Genomic DNA, 13,929 nt, shown 5'->3' with positions numbered 1-13,929 from the left:
AGAGAGAAGGAACTGAGGGAAGGTTGGAATCCCAACAGATTTGTCCCACTCTTTATGCCCTTTGGTGGGAGGCATGAGGACACTCAAGGAACAGGTATGGTCCAGTAGACACTGGTGGCCAAAAGAATCCAAACTCAAGTTTATAGGGTGCATGCACATCAACAGTGGAATATATAGAGACAAGAACTTGAAACTATGTATTTCTGTTCACCAGCTGCACAGTTTTTATCAATTTCTGGAAATTACTTACTTAAAAAGTCATTCATGCCCATCCAGTATCCCTGACCTGCATTATTATGCAAAAGTCCTAGATGTCATTCCTTGGGGCAGTGTCTTTCCAAAGGGTAGCAGACAGCACATTGGAAGTAACTTCTGGGCCAGCCAAAGAGAAGAAAGATGGGATGTGAAGGGAAACCCATTCATTCCTGGTTACGTCAAAGCATAAAAGAAGCAGCCAGGATGCAAACAGACTGAAGAAATGACTCATAGGAATCCTCTATGGGGGGGATCTTCTACTCGTCTCAAAAACAAATTATTCCAAGGTTGATACAGTGCTTAGAATCTCATTGATAGCCTTCAACAGGAGTCTATATAGAATGATACTCTGAGATGAACAAGTATAGACTACCACTTAAATCATTAAGCACTGCACCTACAACACTCAGTGCCATATGATTTTGATATGACAACATGTAGCATGCCATTATCCATAAGCCATTAAAATGCTCACCATACCCACAAAACCATTTGTAATATCTGCAAGAATGTGGACAGTGTAAAGGCTGTGGTAGGATGAACAAGCTCAGTCAGTCACCAGGAGACATTCTTCCACACCAACTTTTCCTATATTTATATTTAAAGGATCTAAAAGAGTCAGTACTCATCAAAGCTAAGTGTATTGTGGCGTTAGCAGCTAGCTGAACTCAGCCACAATCTTAAGACAGTGTTAAGTGTCCCAATTCACTTGTCTGTTAAATGTTAAGGTTATTGTCTACATTTGTCTGGAACTGGCTGAATGTTATTTACATTGTATATATATCCTGTTTGATGTGTACTAGTGTAACTAAATTAACTTGTTACAGCAATGTCCTTTTTCATGTCTGTATCCTCTGCTTAATTAACCTTAAATCAAAGTATATTTTAGCATTTAGATGAAGATTTACTTAATGCATGAAAACTAGTGAAATGCTAATGTTAGTCTTTATCTATTGTGACGGGGCAAGGCCAGATGGCTATAGAAAAGTAGTGGGAGATAGATATACTAGCTCCAGGCTAAACAAATCCCTGATACCAGGATAAGTGAAATGGCAGCTGCTCCAGATCAATTAAGACACCTGGGCCCAATTAAGAACTTTCCAGAAGGCAGGGAGAATGCTAGGTTGATTGGGACACCTGAAGCCAATCAGGGGCTGACTGAAACTAGTTAAAAGCCTCCCAGTCAGTCAGGTGGGTGTGCACGTCAGGAGCTGTGGGAGGAAGTTGCGCTGTTGGAGAGGCTGAGTAGTACACACCATATCAGGCACAAGAAAGGAGGCCCTGAGGTAAGGGTGAAGTGGAGCTTGAGGAAGTGAGGGCTGCTGTGGGGGAAGTAGCCCAGGGAATTGTACATGTCATGTTTCTAAAAGGTCAGTTACCATAGCTGATACTATTAGGGTCCCTGGGCTGGAGTCCGGAGTAGAGGGTGGGCCTGGGCTCCCCCGACTTTGCCCCCTGATTAATCACTGAGACTGGGAGACAACAGAGACTACGCAAGGAAGGATAACTTCTCCTCACCTCCCTCGCTGGCTTATGATGAAAATGGCTCAGTAGACTGTGACCCTTGTCTCTAGAGAGAGAAGGGTTACATGGAGGGTCACAGTGAGCCTCTGAGGCTAGCGAAATCCGCCAGGAAACACGGGACCCACGGAGGCAAGGACAGAGCTTTGTCACACTATCTGAAACTTGTTGATTTACATTGTAAACTACCTATAGACCATCTTAGTCTGAACGGTTGTTAGTAAATGCATTATTTTTGAATGGCCAATTGAATGTTAAGCAACGAAGATCAGACGGTCTGCATTTGCTATTCATCAAAGCCCACGTGGTTAAGACCCCTGTCATTTTGCTAGCCTGTTTCAACTATAAAAGGGAAGCCTTGGGAGTGATCCTTACCTCTTATTCATCTGAACATTAACAGGGAGGTTCCAGATGCCAGACAGAGGTCCCCAAAAGCCATTTTTGGGAAGCCCTGAGAGAATTTATATGACTCCATGACACTGGCAGATTGCTATATCTCTGCTTTTATTTTGAACCAATAAATTCTAATTCACCTGTAATGTATTTTACCTGTTTTAACCTTCCTATAACTCTCATAACTTTTTCTCAATTAATAGATCATTATTTTTAGTTTACTAAAGGATTGGCTACAGCGTTGTCTTTGGTGAGATCTGGAGTATATTTTGACCTGGGGTAAGTGACTGGCCCTTTGGGGCTGGAAGTAACCTAATGTGTGGTAAATTTTTGTTTTAATAACCTTTCACCATAAAGTCTAGTTTGTCTGTGTGGTAAAGAGAAGCTAGAGAGCATAAGGGGACTATCTGTGACTCCACGGTAAATCTAATATAGTGATCCATGGGTATACTTTTGTTACTGGCTTGGCGAAATCTAATGATAGAATATACCACCCATCTGGGGTGTCTGCCCTGGTTTCTAACAGTCAGACCTGAGTTTGCCATTCTTAGCTGTGAGCCACTCCTGGCACAGTGACGTATATTTCATGCTGTCACACCAGAGCACTGAAACCCATGTTAATATTTCTCCAGTTTAATATAAAACATCAGGTACCTCTGAAAGTTTGTATGGTAAAATAAGCTTCTCTCCCACCGTCACTGTCTTTCTGGTAACCAGAGCTTCAAACAGCATCTCTTCTTTTACCTAATAAAACAAAAATACTAGTGTTCATAATTCTAGGAGAAAACTAAAAGGGGCACAAGTCTGGCAGCCATTGAAAACCCAGCATGTGCTCCATGAGATATTACAAGGCCAATATAACTCTGTACACAAAGCCAGTATTAGAAAAGTGGCACAACAACATGTCTGAGAGCCCAATTTTCTACATTACATCTAGTAATTTCCAGTGCTTTTCCAGTGGTTCAACTTGTCAGTGTTTGTAGCCTGGATGGTTTCCTCCTCCTTCCCCCCCCCCCGCCCCCCTTTTTTCTCCCCAGCTTGTTTAGTAAAAAACTCCACAGCTTTCTAGTATGATCAGAATGGGTCACAATTACCCTAAAAAGTAGCAAACTAGCAATCACACTTTAAAAGACAGGCACTTAGTACAATGCATTGGATTTGACAAGCTCCCATAGAGATAGCATGAATGTTACATACAGAGAGAAAGTAATGACTGAAAATGCCTGCTACTGTACAGACTGAACAAACATCTGAACCTAGGCAGTTTTTGATGGGGGAGAGAAGGCTTGGAAGAAGAAGGGAAAACAGGGAGATCCTTTTCAACTGCAAAAGAACAGCAGGTATTCACAGGAGGAGCATATTTTAAACAAGGTGACAATCATTCTGCCAATCAGCAACATTAGAAACTGGTTTGAAATAAAATTACATCTATAAACCAGACACTATGGCAAATGAGTGATTACTCCCAATGAAGAACTACTACAGCTGCCAGCATGGACACAGCCCTATGGTGGGCTCTCAGGGTGCCAGGAGCCTTATCCCCACCACAGTCTTACAATACTCCACTATACTTACATCATATGAACTGTTAGGGAAAAGGGCCACGTTCTGCAAAATTAAAATCCCTGTTGCATTAATATTCTCTGAAGGCATTTCATTCAGGTTGTGGATAAAAATCAATGTTTTTTTTTAAAAAAAAATTAAAAATAGGATTTTTAAAATTTAAATCAGTTTTTTTGATAAAATGCTTTTTGAGGAAAAATATAGTTTTAATTAAGATATCTTTCAGCTATAATGTATCTCATCATGGAATAGGGATTATAAATTCTAATACTATAGTATGAGACAACATATTCATGTAACGTTTTAAGAAAAGTTTTGTAAAGGAGTTCCAATAGTTCATGGATTAGGGACCCAATCTTATGGGGTTCCAGGGGCTTCTATATAGATTATTTAGGTTAATCTTTCTATCTACTCAATGGGACTCAGTGCTAATTCTAGAAGATACCATCAGAGATGCTTAGTTTTGCAGTTCTCAAACTGTGGATTTGTGTCTCCAGAGAGAAGAATGCTTGTCAACAGCAAAAATTATTTTTAAATAAATGAATGATATATAGAGGTGAGAAAGAACAGACCTCAACCCTATTATCCCTCTGCACATTTGTGTTCACAGAGTCAATACCTTACCTCACTCCAAAAGTGCAAAGTTTCAAAAAATTCAATGAATAGAAGATTGTTGGGGGGAAGTGGGGTGGGGACCGCGAGAGAATAGATCTGGACAACGAGAAGAAGTCTGGAGATAACTGTGGGAAGGAAGGGACAGACAGTAGAAACAGAAGTGACACTGTTTGAGTAGCATATTCCAGAAGTCTTGAGGTTTTTCCGAGTGTAGCCTTCATTGATTTGAGATCTATCATACCATTCTCTCACTAGAAGGGAAAACCTATAATGACAGCAGGTCATAAGAGACCTAAATTTGGGTCTCATCTATCTCCGAGTTGTGAAGAATATGTATTAAGGTTATAACAACCAACAAAAATGCACTTTTATGTAGAAATCCATGATTAAATTGAGTCTTCCTGACTAGTGATTTAAATCAATCTGATTTAAATCCACCTTGATTTCATTCTATTTGGGTACAGTCCACCTCCCCCTACGATAGCACCCTGTACAAGATTCCATTTGTATCCTGTTAAAAGAACAATCCCTCAGGCTACTAGAATAAAATGAAAAATAGGCATGAAAAATATAGTCAATCATTTTCTCATGACCATAATCTCATTCCAAAGTCAGATAAGAAATAAGAACAGTTTCATATGGATTTTACTCCTGAGAGCCTTTTAACCCGGATTCATATTCACAGGTGAATATTAACATGGTCTGTTTTGAACAGCTGAATATTTTACCAGCACTGTTCAGGTTGTTAACATACCTGATTAGTTGTTCAGGTATATTATGTACACTGGACCTGCGCAAAACACCCGTAATGAAAATTGGAAGTCCCAGTTCTAGGTCTGGGAAGCTTTCAGCAAGATCTGAATGAGTTTCAACTAAGCCCAGATCAAGTTTTGAGTGTTCCTAGGCAAAATTATGGTTTTGGGTGGAAACTATGCAGACTGATGGTTTAAACTGAATTTTCTTTTGAGTTACCGAGTTTGTTTAACCCTGAAAATCAGTATTGTGAAATCATGAAAACAAAACACTCAGCTATATACAGCTCTTAGTTATGGCGCAGTGCAGTGCAAATCATCATTATTCATTTGTAACACATCCCCAATCCATATTATTTGAACACTCATTCTCCCCTCAGGGATCCATCAGCATGGAACTTCATTTGTTTTTTGAAGCCATCCATTTTTAAATGTACATGTCACCTCAAGACGGGATGCAGAGATAAAGTTTCTTGACACCTTAAATGACTGCTTCTTGGAGCAGCTGGCCCTGGAACCCACCAGAGGATAGGCAATTCTTGATTTAGTCTTAAGTGGAGCATAGGATCTGGTCCAAGAGGTGAACATAGCTGGACCGTTTGGTAATAGTGAGCATAATATAATTAAATTTAATATCCCTGTGGCATTTAATTTCAGAAAGAGGAACTATACAAAAATGAGGAGGTTAGTTAAACAGAAATTAAAGATAACAGTGCTAAAAGTGAAATCTCTGCAAGCTGCGTGGAAACTTTAAGATACCATAATAGAGGCTCAACTTAAATGTATACCCTAAATGAAAATACATAGTAAGAGAACCAAAAAAGAGCCACCCTGGCTAAACAAAGTAAAAGAAGCAGTGAGAGGCAAAAAGGCATCCTTTAAAAAGTGGAAATAAAATCCTAGTGAAGAAAATAGGAAGGAGCATAAACACTGGCAAATGAAGTATAAAAATACAATCAGGAAGGCCAAAAAAGAATTTGAGGAACAGTTAGCCAAAGACTCAAAAAGTAGTAAATTTTTTTTTTAAGTACATCGGCAGCAGGAAGCCTGCTAATCAACCAGTGGGGCCACCGGATGATGGAGATGCTAAAGGAGCACTCCAGGATGATATGGCCATTGTAGAGAAACTAAATGAATTCTTTATATCTGTCTTCATATCTGTCTGAGGATGTGAGGGAGATTCCCAAACCTGAGCCTTTTTTTTAGGTGACAGATCTGAGGAACTGTCCCAGATTGAGGTATCATTAGAGGTGGTTTTGGAACAAATGGATAAATTAAGCAGCAATAAGTCACCAGGACCAGATGGTATTCATCCAAGAGTTCTGAAGGAACTCAAATGTGAAATTGCAGGACTGTAGTCTGTAACCTATCATTTAAATCAGCTTCCGTACCAGATGACTGGAAGATAGCTAATGTGACACCAATTTTTTAAAAGAGCTCCATTGGTGATCCCGGCAATTACAGGCCTGTAAGCCTGACTTCAGTACTAGGCAAACTGGTTCAAACTATAACAAAGAACAATATTGTCAGACATATACATGAACATAAGTTGTTGAGGAAGAGTCAACATGGTTTTAGTAAAGGGAAATCATGCCTCACCTATCTACTAGAATTCTTTGAGGGGGGTCAACAAGCACGTGGACCAAGGGGATCCAGTGGATATAGTGTACTTAGATTTTCAGAAAGCCTTTGACAAGGTCCCTCTCCAAAGGCTCTTACACAAAGTAAGCTGTCATGGGATAAGAGGGAAGGTTATCTCATGGATTGGTAACTGGTTAAAAGATAGGAAACAAAGGGTAGGAATAAATGGTGAGTTTTCAAAATGGAGAGAGGTAAATAGTGGTGTCCCCCAGGGGTCTGTACTAGGACCAGTCCTAGTCAACATATTCATAAAAAGGGGTAAATAGTGAAGTGGCAAAATTTGCAGATGATACAAAATTACTAAGGATAGTTAAGTCCCAGGCAGACTGCGAAGAGCTAAAAAAGGATCTCTCAAAACTGGGTGACTGGGCAACAAAATGGCAGATGAAATTTAATGTTGATAAATGCAAAGTAATGCACATTGGAAAGCATAATCCCAATTATAAATATAAAATGATGGGGACTAAATTGGCTGTTACCACTCAGGAAAGATATCTTGGAGTCATTATGGATAGTTCTCTGAAAACATCCACTCAATGTGCAGCGGCAGTCAAAAAAGCAAACAGAATGCTGGGAATAATTAAGAAAGGGATATAATAGGACAGAAAATATCATACCTCTATATAAATCCATGGTACACCCACATCTTGAATACTGTGTGCAGATGTGGTCGCCCCATCTCAAAAAAGATATATTGGAATTGGAAAAGGGCAACAAAAATATTAGAGATATGGAACGGCTGCCATACTAGGAGAGATTAATAAGACTGGGACTTTTCAGGTTGGAAAAGAGACAGCTAAGGGGAGATATGATAGAGGTCTATAAAATAATGACTGGTGTAGAGAAAGTAGATAAGGAAGTGTTGTTTACTACTTCTCATAACACAAGAACTAGGGGTCACCAAGTGAAATTAATAGGCAAAACAAATAAAAGGAAATATTTCTTCACACAACGTATAGTCAACCTGTAGAACTCCTTGCCAGAAGATGTTGTGAAGGCCAAGACCATAATAGGGTTCCAAATAGAACTAGATAAATTCATGGAGGATAGGTCCATCAATGGCTGTTAGCCACGATGGGCAGGAACGGTGTCCCTAGCCTCTGTTTTTCAGAAGCTGGGAATGAGTGACAGGGGATGGATCACTTGATGATTGCCTGTTCCGTTCATTCCCTCTGGGGCACCTGGCACGGGCCACTGTCAGAAGACAGGATACTGTGCTAGATGAACCTTTGGTAGGGCCATTCTTATGTTCTTAAATGGCTATAATCTATAGAGAACCTCAAGACGTGTTCTTGGACAGAAAAAACCCAAAGGTGCTATGACAAATGGTGTTGGTGATCTAGCAGGTGGCAGTCTGTGCAGATACTATACTTCTGATGCTACTGTTTTGAATTTCTACAGCATCTTTTATTCAATATTTTTACAATGCTTTAAAACAAACGGCATGAAATTCCACACTACATCCAAACATGGTTCTCCAGGGTATCCCTACTGAGAATTCTCTCTCTCTCTCTCTCACTCTCATAAGCAGGAATTTTGGCATTTTCTTTAACTTTTGTGCAATCTTATGTATCAGCTTACAGTGGAAATCACAAAAGATTCCAATTGCCCATGAATGGACTTAAGAAGTTTTACAGAGTGCCACCGATGACTAATTATTTGAGGACTGAAAAATAACACAATTTAAAAAAAAAGTTAAGCTTTGGCTAAATAAAAGTAGTGTACATAATACAATGAAAATAAATCTATCATCATTTTTCATAGGTATGTGACACACAGTGTACCCATACGTTCACCCCGTCTATAGAACTATGATAAGTTTTGTACAAAGTATCCTGTGGTGGGGCAGCTGCCCCACCCCATGAGAAAAAGGGCTGGAACAGGCCAGAGAGGCTGCACAGACCAGCAGCCAATCGACAAAGGCCCATAGAGAGCCAATCAGGGCCGGGCTGGGTCTTATATAAAGGCTGCCTAGCAGAGGAGAGGGCAATCTCTCCCTGGCTCCTGAGGGAAGGAGCTAGCACCTTGGACAGAGCAGTGCTGGGCAGGATCCAGGGAGCAGAGGAGAGCTCCGGCCTGGTTACCTGCCAGGCTGCGCCCCTGCCAAGAAGGGTCGAGAAGGTACACAGGGCCAAAGGGGAAGTGGCCCAGGGAAGACAGGCGAATAAGAGGGGGGAGAGAAGGAGGGCTGAGAGAGTCTGCCACTAGAGGGTCCCTGGGTTGGGACTCAGAGTAGCGGTTGGGCCTGGGTCCCCTCCTTCCCCCATTATACTGCATCTGGCCACAGAGGAGTGTGGCGAGACAGACTGCAACTTGCCCCTGAGCTGAGGGGCTAGACTTTGGGGTTTGGTTGGCCAATGAGGCAAGTGCAAGCCGAAAGGCTGTTGTTAACCCCCCGCCCCCGGAAGGGGGTGAGCCTGGAGTAGTGGGCACTGCTGGAGAGCAGTGTCCTGAAGAGGACGCTGCAGAGCGGGGAGCAACATGAGTCCCAGGGCAGCAGAACAGACAACGGGCAATAAACCATGCACCAAGGGCACTCCTCAGCTGACAAGAGCTAATTCCTGGAGCAACCAGGGGGAGGCGCCAGCGGTGGTGAGTCGTAACCCCGCCGCATATGCCTTGTGAGACTCTTTTGAAAACTCAATTTGCTGATCATTATTGTACTGGTAAAATGAGTGTGTCAACATTGTACGTGAAGTTATAAGATTCTACTGCTACTGTGTGATATGACTAAGCCTTGGTCTACTCAAGGAATGAGGTCGAATTTAGCAGCGTTAAACCAATTTAACCTTGCACCCGTCCACATGACAAAGCAGGCGGAGAAGGGACCTCTGGTGAGTGCACCTTTTAAAATACTATACATGGTTTAAAAGCAAGCATGTTTAATGAATAATTTGCCCTGGCATTCGCGGCTCTCCTGGATGTACTCCCAAAGCCTTTGCAAAAGGTTTCAGGGGAGGACAGCCTTATTCCATCCACCATGGTAGGACACTTTACCACTCCAGGCCAGTAGCACGTACTTGGGAACCACTGTAGAACAAAGCATTGCAGTGTATGTTTGCTGGCGTTCAAACAACATCCGTTCTTTATCTCTCTGTGTTATCCTCAGGAGAGTGATATCATTCACGGTCACCTGGTTGTAATAGGGTGCTTTTCTTAAGGGCACATTCAGAGGTGCCCGTTCCTGCTGGGCTGTTTGCCTATAGCTGAACAGACATGTTCCCTGCTGTTAGCCACAGGGAGGTGGGAAGGGCTAGCCACGCGCAGGGGGGAGGCAAAATGCGACCTTGGAATGAAAGCACATGTGCTATGTATGTAATGTTAACAGCAAGGTTTATTGTGAAAGAGTACCCATTGTTCTATAAAATGTCTTTTAAATACCACTGCCCTTTTTTTTCCCCTCTACCAGCTACATGCGTTTCAATGATCACAGGATCTTCTCCTTGCCAGAGGCTAGTGAAGATTAGAAGGCGAAAAAAACGCACTCGCGATGAAATGTTCTCTGAGCTCATGCTGTCCTCCCACACTGATAGAGCACAGACAAATGCGTGGAGGCAGACAATGTCAGAGTGCAGGAAAGCACAAAATGACCAGGAGGAGAGGTGGCGGGCTGAAGAGAAGGCTGAAGCTGAAAGGTGGCGGCAGCGATGAGAGGAGGCAGGATTCAATGCTGAGGCTGCTGGAGGATCAAACTAATATGCTCCAGCATATGGTTGAGCTGCAGGAAAGGCAGCAGGATCACAGACCGCCGCTACAGCCCCTGTGTAACCAACCGCCCTCCGCCCCAAGTTCCATAGCCTCCTCACCTAGACACCCAAGAACGTGGTGGGGGGGCCTCCGACCACCCAGCCACTCCACCCCAAAGGATTGCCCAAGCAACATAAGGCTAGAATTCAATAAGTTTTGAAGTTTTAAACTTTTAAAGTGCTGTATGGCCTTGTCCTTCCCTCCTCCACCACCTCTCCTGGTGCTTCTCTTCTCCACCACTCCTCCTGGGCTACCTTGGTAGTTATCCCCCTATTTGTGTGATGAATTAATAAAGAATGTATGAATGTGAAGCAACAATGAGTTTATTGCCTCTGCAAGCGGTGATCAAAGGGAGGAGAGGAGGGTGGTTAGCTTACAGGGAAGTAGAGTGAACTAAAGGGCGGGGGTTTTCATCAAGGAGAAACAAACAGAACTTTCACATCGTAGCCTGTCCAGTCATGAAACTGGTTTTCAAAGCTTCTCTGATGCGAACCACGCCCTCCTGTGCTCTTCTAAACGCCCTGGTGTCTGGCTGCACGTAACCAGCAGCCAGGCGATTTGCCTCAACCTCCCACCCTCCCATAAACGTCTCCCCCTTACTCTCACAGATATTGTGGAGCGCACAGCAAGCAGTAATAACAGTGGGAATATTGGTTTCGCTGAGGTCTAAGCGAGTCAGTAAACTGTGCCAGCGCGCTTTTAAATGTCCAAATGCACATTCTACCACCATTCTGCACTTGCTCAGCCTATAGTTGAACAGCTCCTGACTACTGTCCAGGCTGCCTGTGTATGGCTTCATGAGCCATGGCATTAAGGGGTAGGCTGGGTCCCCAAGAATAACTATAGGCATTTCAACATCCCCAACAGTTATTTTCTGGTCTGGGAATAAAGTCACTTCCTGTAGCTTTTGAAACAGACCAGAGTTCCTAAAGATGCGAGCGTCATGTACCTTTCCCGGCCATCCCACGTTGATATTGGTGAAACGTCCCTTGTGATCCACCAGTGCTTGCAGCACTATTGAAAAGTACCCCTTGCGGTTTGTGTACTCGCCGGCTTGGTGCTCCGGTGCCAAGATAGGGATATGGGTTCCGTCTATGGCCCCACCACAGTTAGGGAATCCCATTGCAGCAAAGCCATCCACTATGACCTGCACATTTCCCAGGGTCACTACCCTTGATATCAGCAGATCATAGAATCATAGAATATCAGGGTTGGAAGGGACCTCAGGAGGTCATCTAGTCCAACCCCCTGCTCAAAAGCAGGACCCATACCCAATTAAATCATCCCAGCCAGAGCTTTGTCAAGCCTGACCATAAAAACGTCTAAGGAAGGAGATTCCACCACCTCCCTAGGCAACGCATTCCAGTGTTTCACCACCCTCATAGTGAAAAAGTTTTTCCTAATATCCAACCTGAACCTCCCCCACTGCAACTTGAGACCATTACTCCTTGTCCTGTCCTCTTCCACCACTGAGAATAGTCTAGAACCATCCACTCTGGAACTACCTCTCAGGTAGTTGAAAGCAGCTATCAAATGCCCCCTCATTCTTCTTTTCTGCAGACTAAACAATCCCAGTTCCCTCAGCCTCTCCTCATAACTCATGTGTTCCAGACCCCTAATCATTTTTGTTGCCCTTCGCTGGACTCTCTCCAATTTATCCACATCCTTCTTGTAGTGTGGGGCCCAAAACTGGACACAGTACTCCAGATGAGGCCTCACCAATGTCGAATAGAGGGGGACAATCACGCCCCTACTTATACATCCCAAAATGCCATTGGCCTTCTTGGCAACAAGGGCACACTGCTGACTCATATCCAGCTTCTCGTCCACTGTCACCCCTAGGTCCTTTTCCGCAGAACTGCTGCCTAGCCATTCGGTCCCTAGTCTGTAGCTGTGCATTGGGTTCTTCCGTCCTAAGTGCAGGACCCTGCACTTATCCTTATTGAACCTCATCAGATTTCTTTTGGCCCAATCCTCCAATTTGTCTAGGTCCCTCTGTATCCTATCCCTGCCCTCCAGCGTATCTACCACTCCTCCCAGTTTAGTATCATCCGCAAATTTGCTGAGAGTGCAATCCACACCATCCTCCAGATCATTTATGAAGATATTGAACAAAACCGGCCCCAGGACCGACCCCTGGGGCACTCCACTTGACACCGGCTGCCAACTAGACATGGAGCCATTGATCACGACCAGTTGAGCCCGACAATCTAGCCAACTTTCTACCCACCTTATGGTGCATTCATCCAGCCCATACTTCCTTAACTTGCGGACAAGAATACTGTGGGATCTTTGATTGCATTGGCTACTTGCATCACAGCAGCCCCCACAGTAGATTTGACCACTCCAAATTGATTCCCAACTGACTGGTAGCTGTCTGGCGTTGCAAGCTTCCAGAGGGCTATTGCCACTCGCTTCTCAACTGTGAGGGCTGCTCTCATCTTGGTGGTATTGCACCTCAGGGCAGGGGAAAGCAAGTCACAAAGTTCCATGAAAGTGCCCTTACGCATGCGAAAGTTTTGCAGCCACTGGGAATCGTCCCAGACCTGCAACACTATGCGGTCCCACCAGTCTGTGCTTGGTTTCCCGAGCCCAGAATTGCGGTTCCACCGCATGAACCTGCCCCATTAGCCCCATGATGCCCACATTGCCAGGGCCCGTGCTTTGAGAGAAGTCTGTGTCCATGTCCTCATCACTCTTGTCACAGTGCTGACGTCGCCTACTCGCCTGGTTTCGCTTTGCCAGGTTCTGGTGCTGCATATACTGCTGGATAACGTGTGTGTTGTTTAATGTGCTCCTAATTACCAAAGTGATCTGAGTGGGCTCCATGCTTGCTGGGGTATGGCGTCTGCACAGAAAAAAGGCGCGGAACGATTGTCTGCCGTGGCCCTGACGGAGGGAGGGGCGACTGATGACATGGTTACAGGGAATTAAAATCAACAAAGGGGGTGGCTTTGTGAGAAACAGAATGGCCCCCTCAAGGATAGAACTCAAAACTGGGTTTAGCAGGCCGTTGATTTCATGGAGGGAGGGAGGGAGAAAATCAATACAAAACAAATCTGGTCTATTTCTTGTTTTGATCCACTTCATCTATCTTTATACATCTTGCTGGCAGCAGACTGTGCAGTACAACTGCTAGCCATCGTCATCTCCTGGGTGCTCGGCAGAAGACGGTGCAGTATGACTGCTGGCCATAGTCTTCTGCCGGCTGCAGATTAAAAGACTGCTGGTAGGACTGAATTGCCATGAAACAAAACTTAAAAAGGAAGTGACCTAGCTGAATCACTCCCATGTTTGCCCAGGCGCCCCTGACCTCATTGAGGTCGGTTAAAAGAGCACCCAGGACGGTCTACGTCGACGACAGCTACCAGTCATACTGCACTGTCTGCTGCCAAAAGGCAATAAACTGCTGCTGTTTGGCAATGCAGTACCACATCTGCCA

The 13,929-nt window shown here is 43.9% G+C and overlaps 1 protein-coding gene across 12 annotated transcripts in view; it reads right to left on the bottom strand.

The window, feature by feature from the left end:
• The window catches only part of MYO9A (myosin IXA), a 469,743-nt gene that overhangs the window by 187,541 nt on the left and 268,273 nt on the right, over window positions 1-13,929 (bottom strand). For 11 of the 12 annotated variants that reach the window (XM_048865609.2, XM_048865604.2, XM_048865610.2 and 8 more), the window contains one exon: window positions 2,824-2,913. The exons of the other annotated variant lie outside the window; for it this stretch is intronic. In XM_048865609.2, coding sequence (XP_048721566.1) covers window positions 2,824-2,913 — 90 coding nt within the window. The remainder of the gene's footprint in view (window positions 1-2,823; window positions 2,914-13,929) is intronic. 12 annotated transcript variants of the gene reach the window in all.

The sequence above is a fragment of the Caretta caretta genome, chromosome 10, assembly GCF_965140235.1.
Source record: "Caretta caretta isolate rCarCar2 chromosome 10, rCarCar1.hap1, whole genome shotgun sequence".
Classification (NCBI taxonomy): Eukaryota; Metazoa; Chordata; order Testudines; family Cheloniidae; genus Caretta; species Caretta caretta.
Note: the sequence above shows the minus strand (reverse complement) of the source record. Positions and strands in the feature narration are given on the sequence as shown.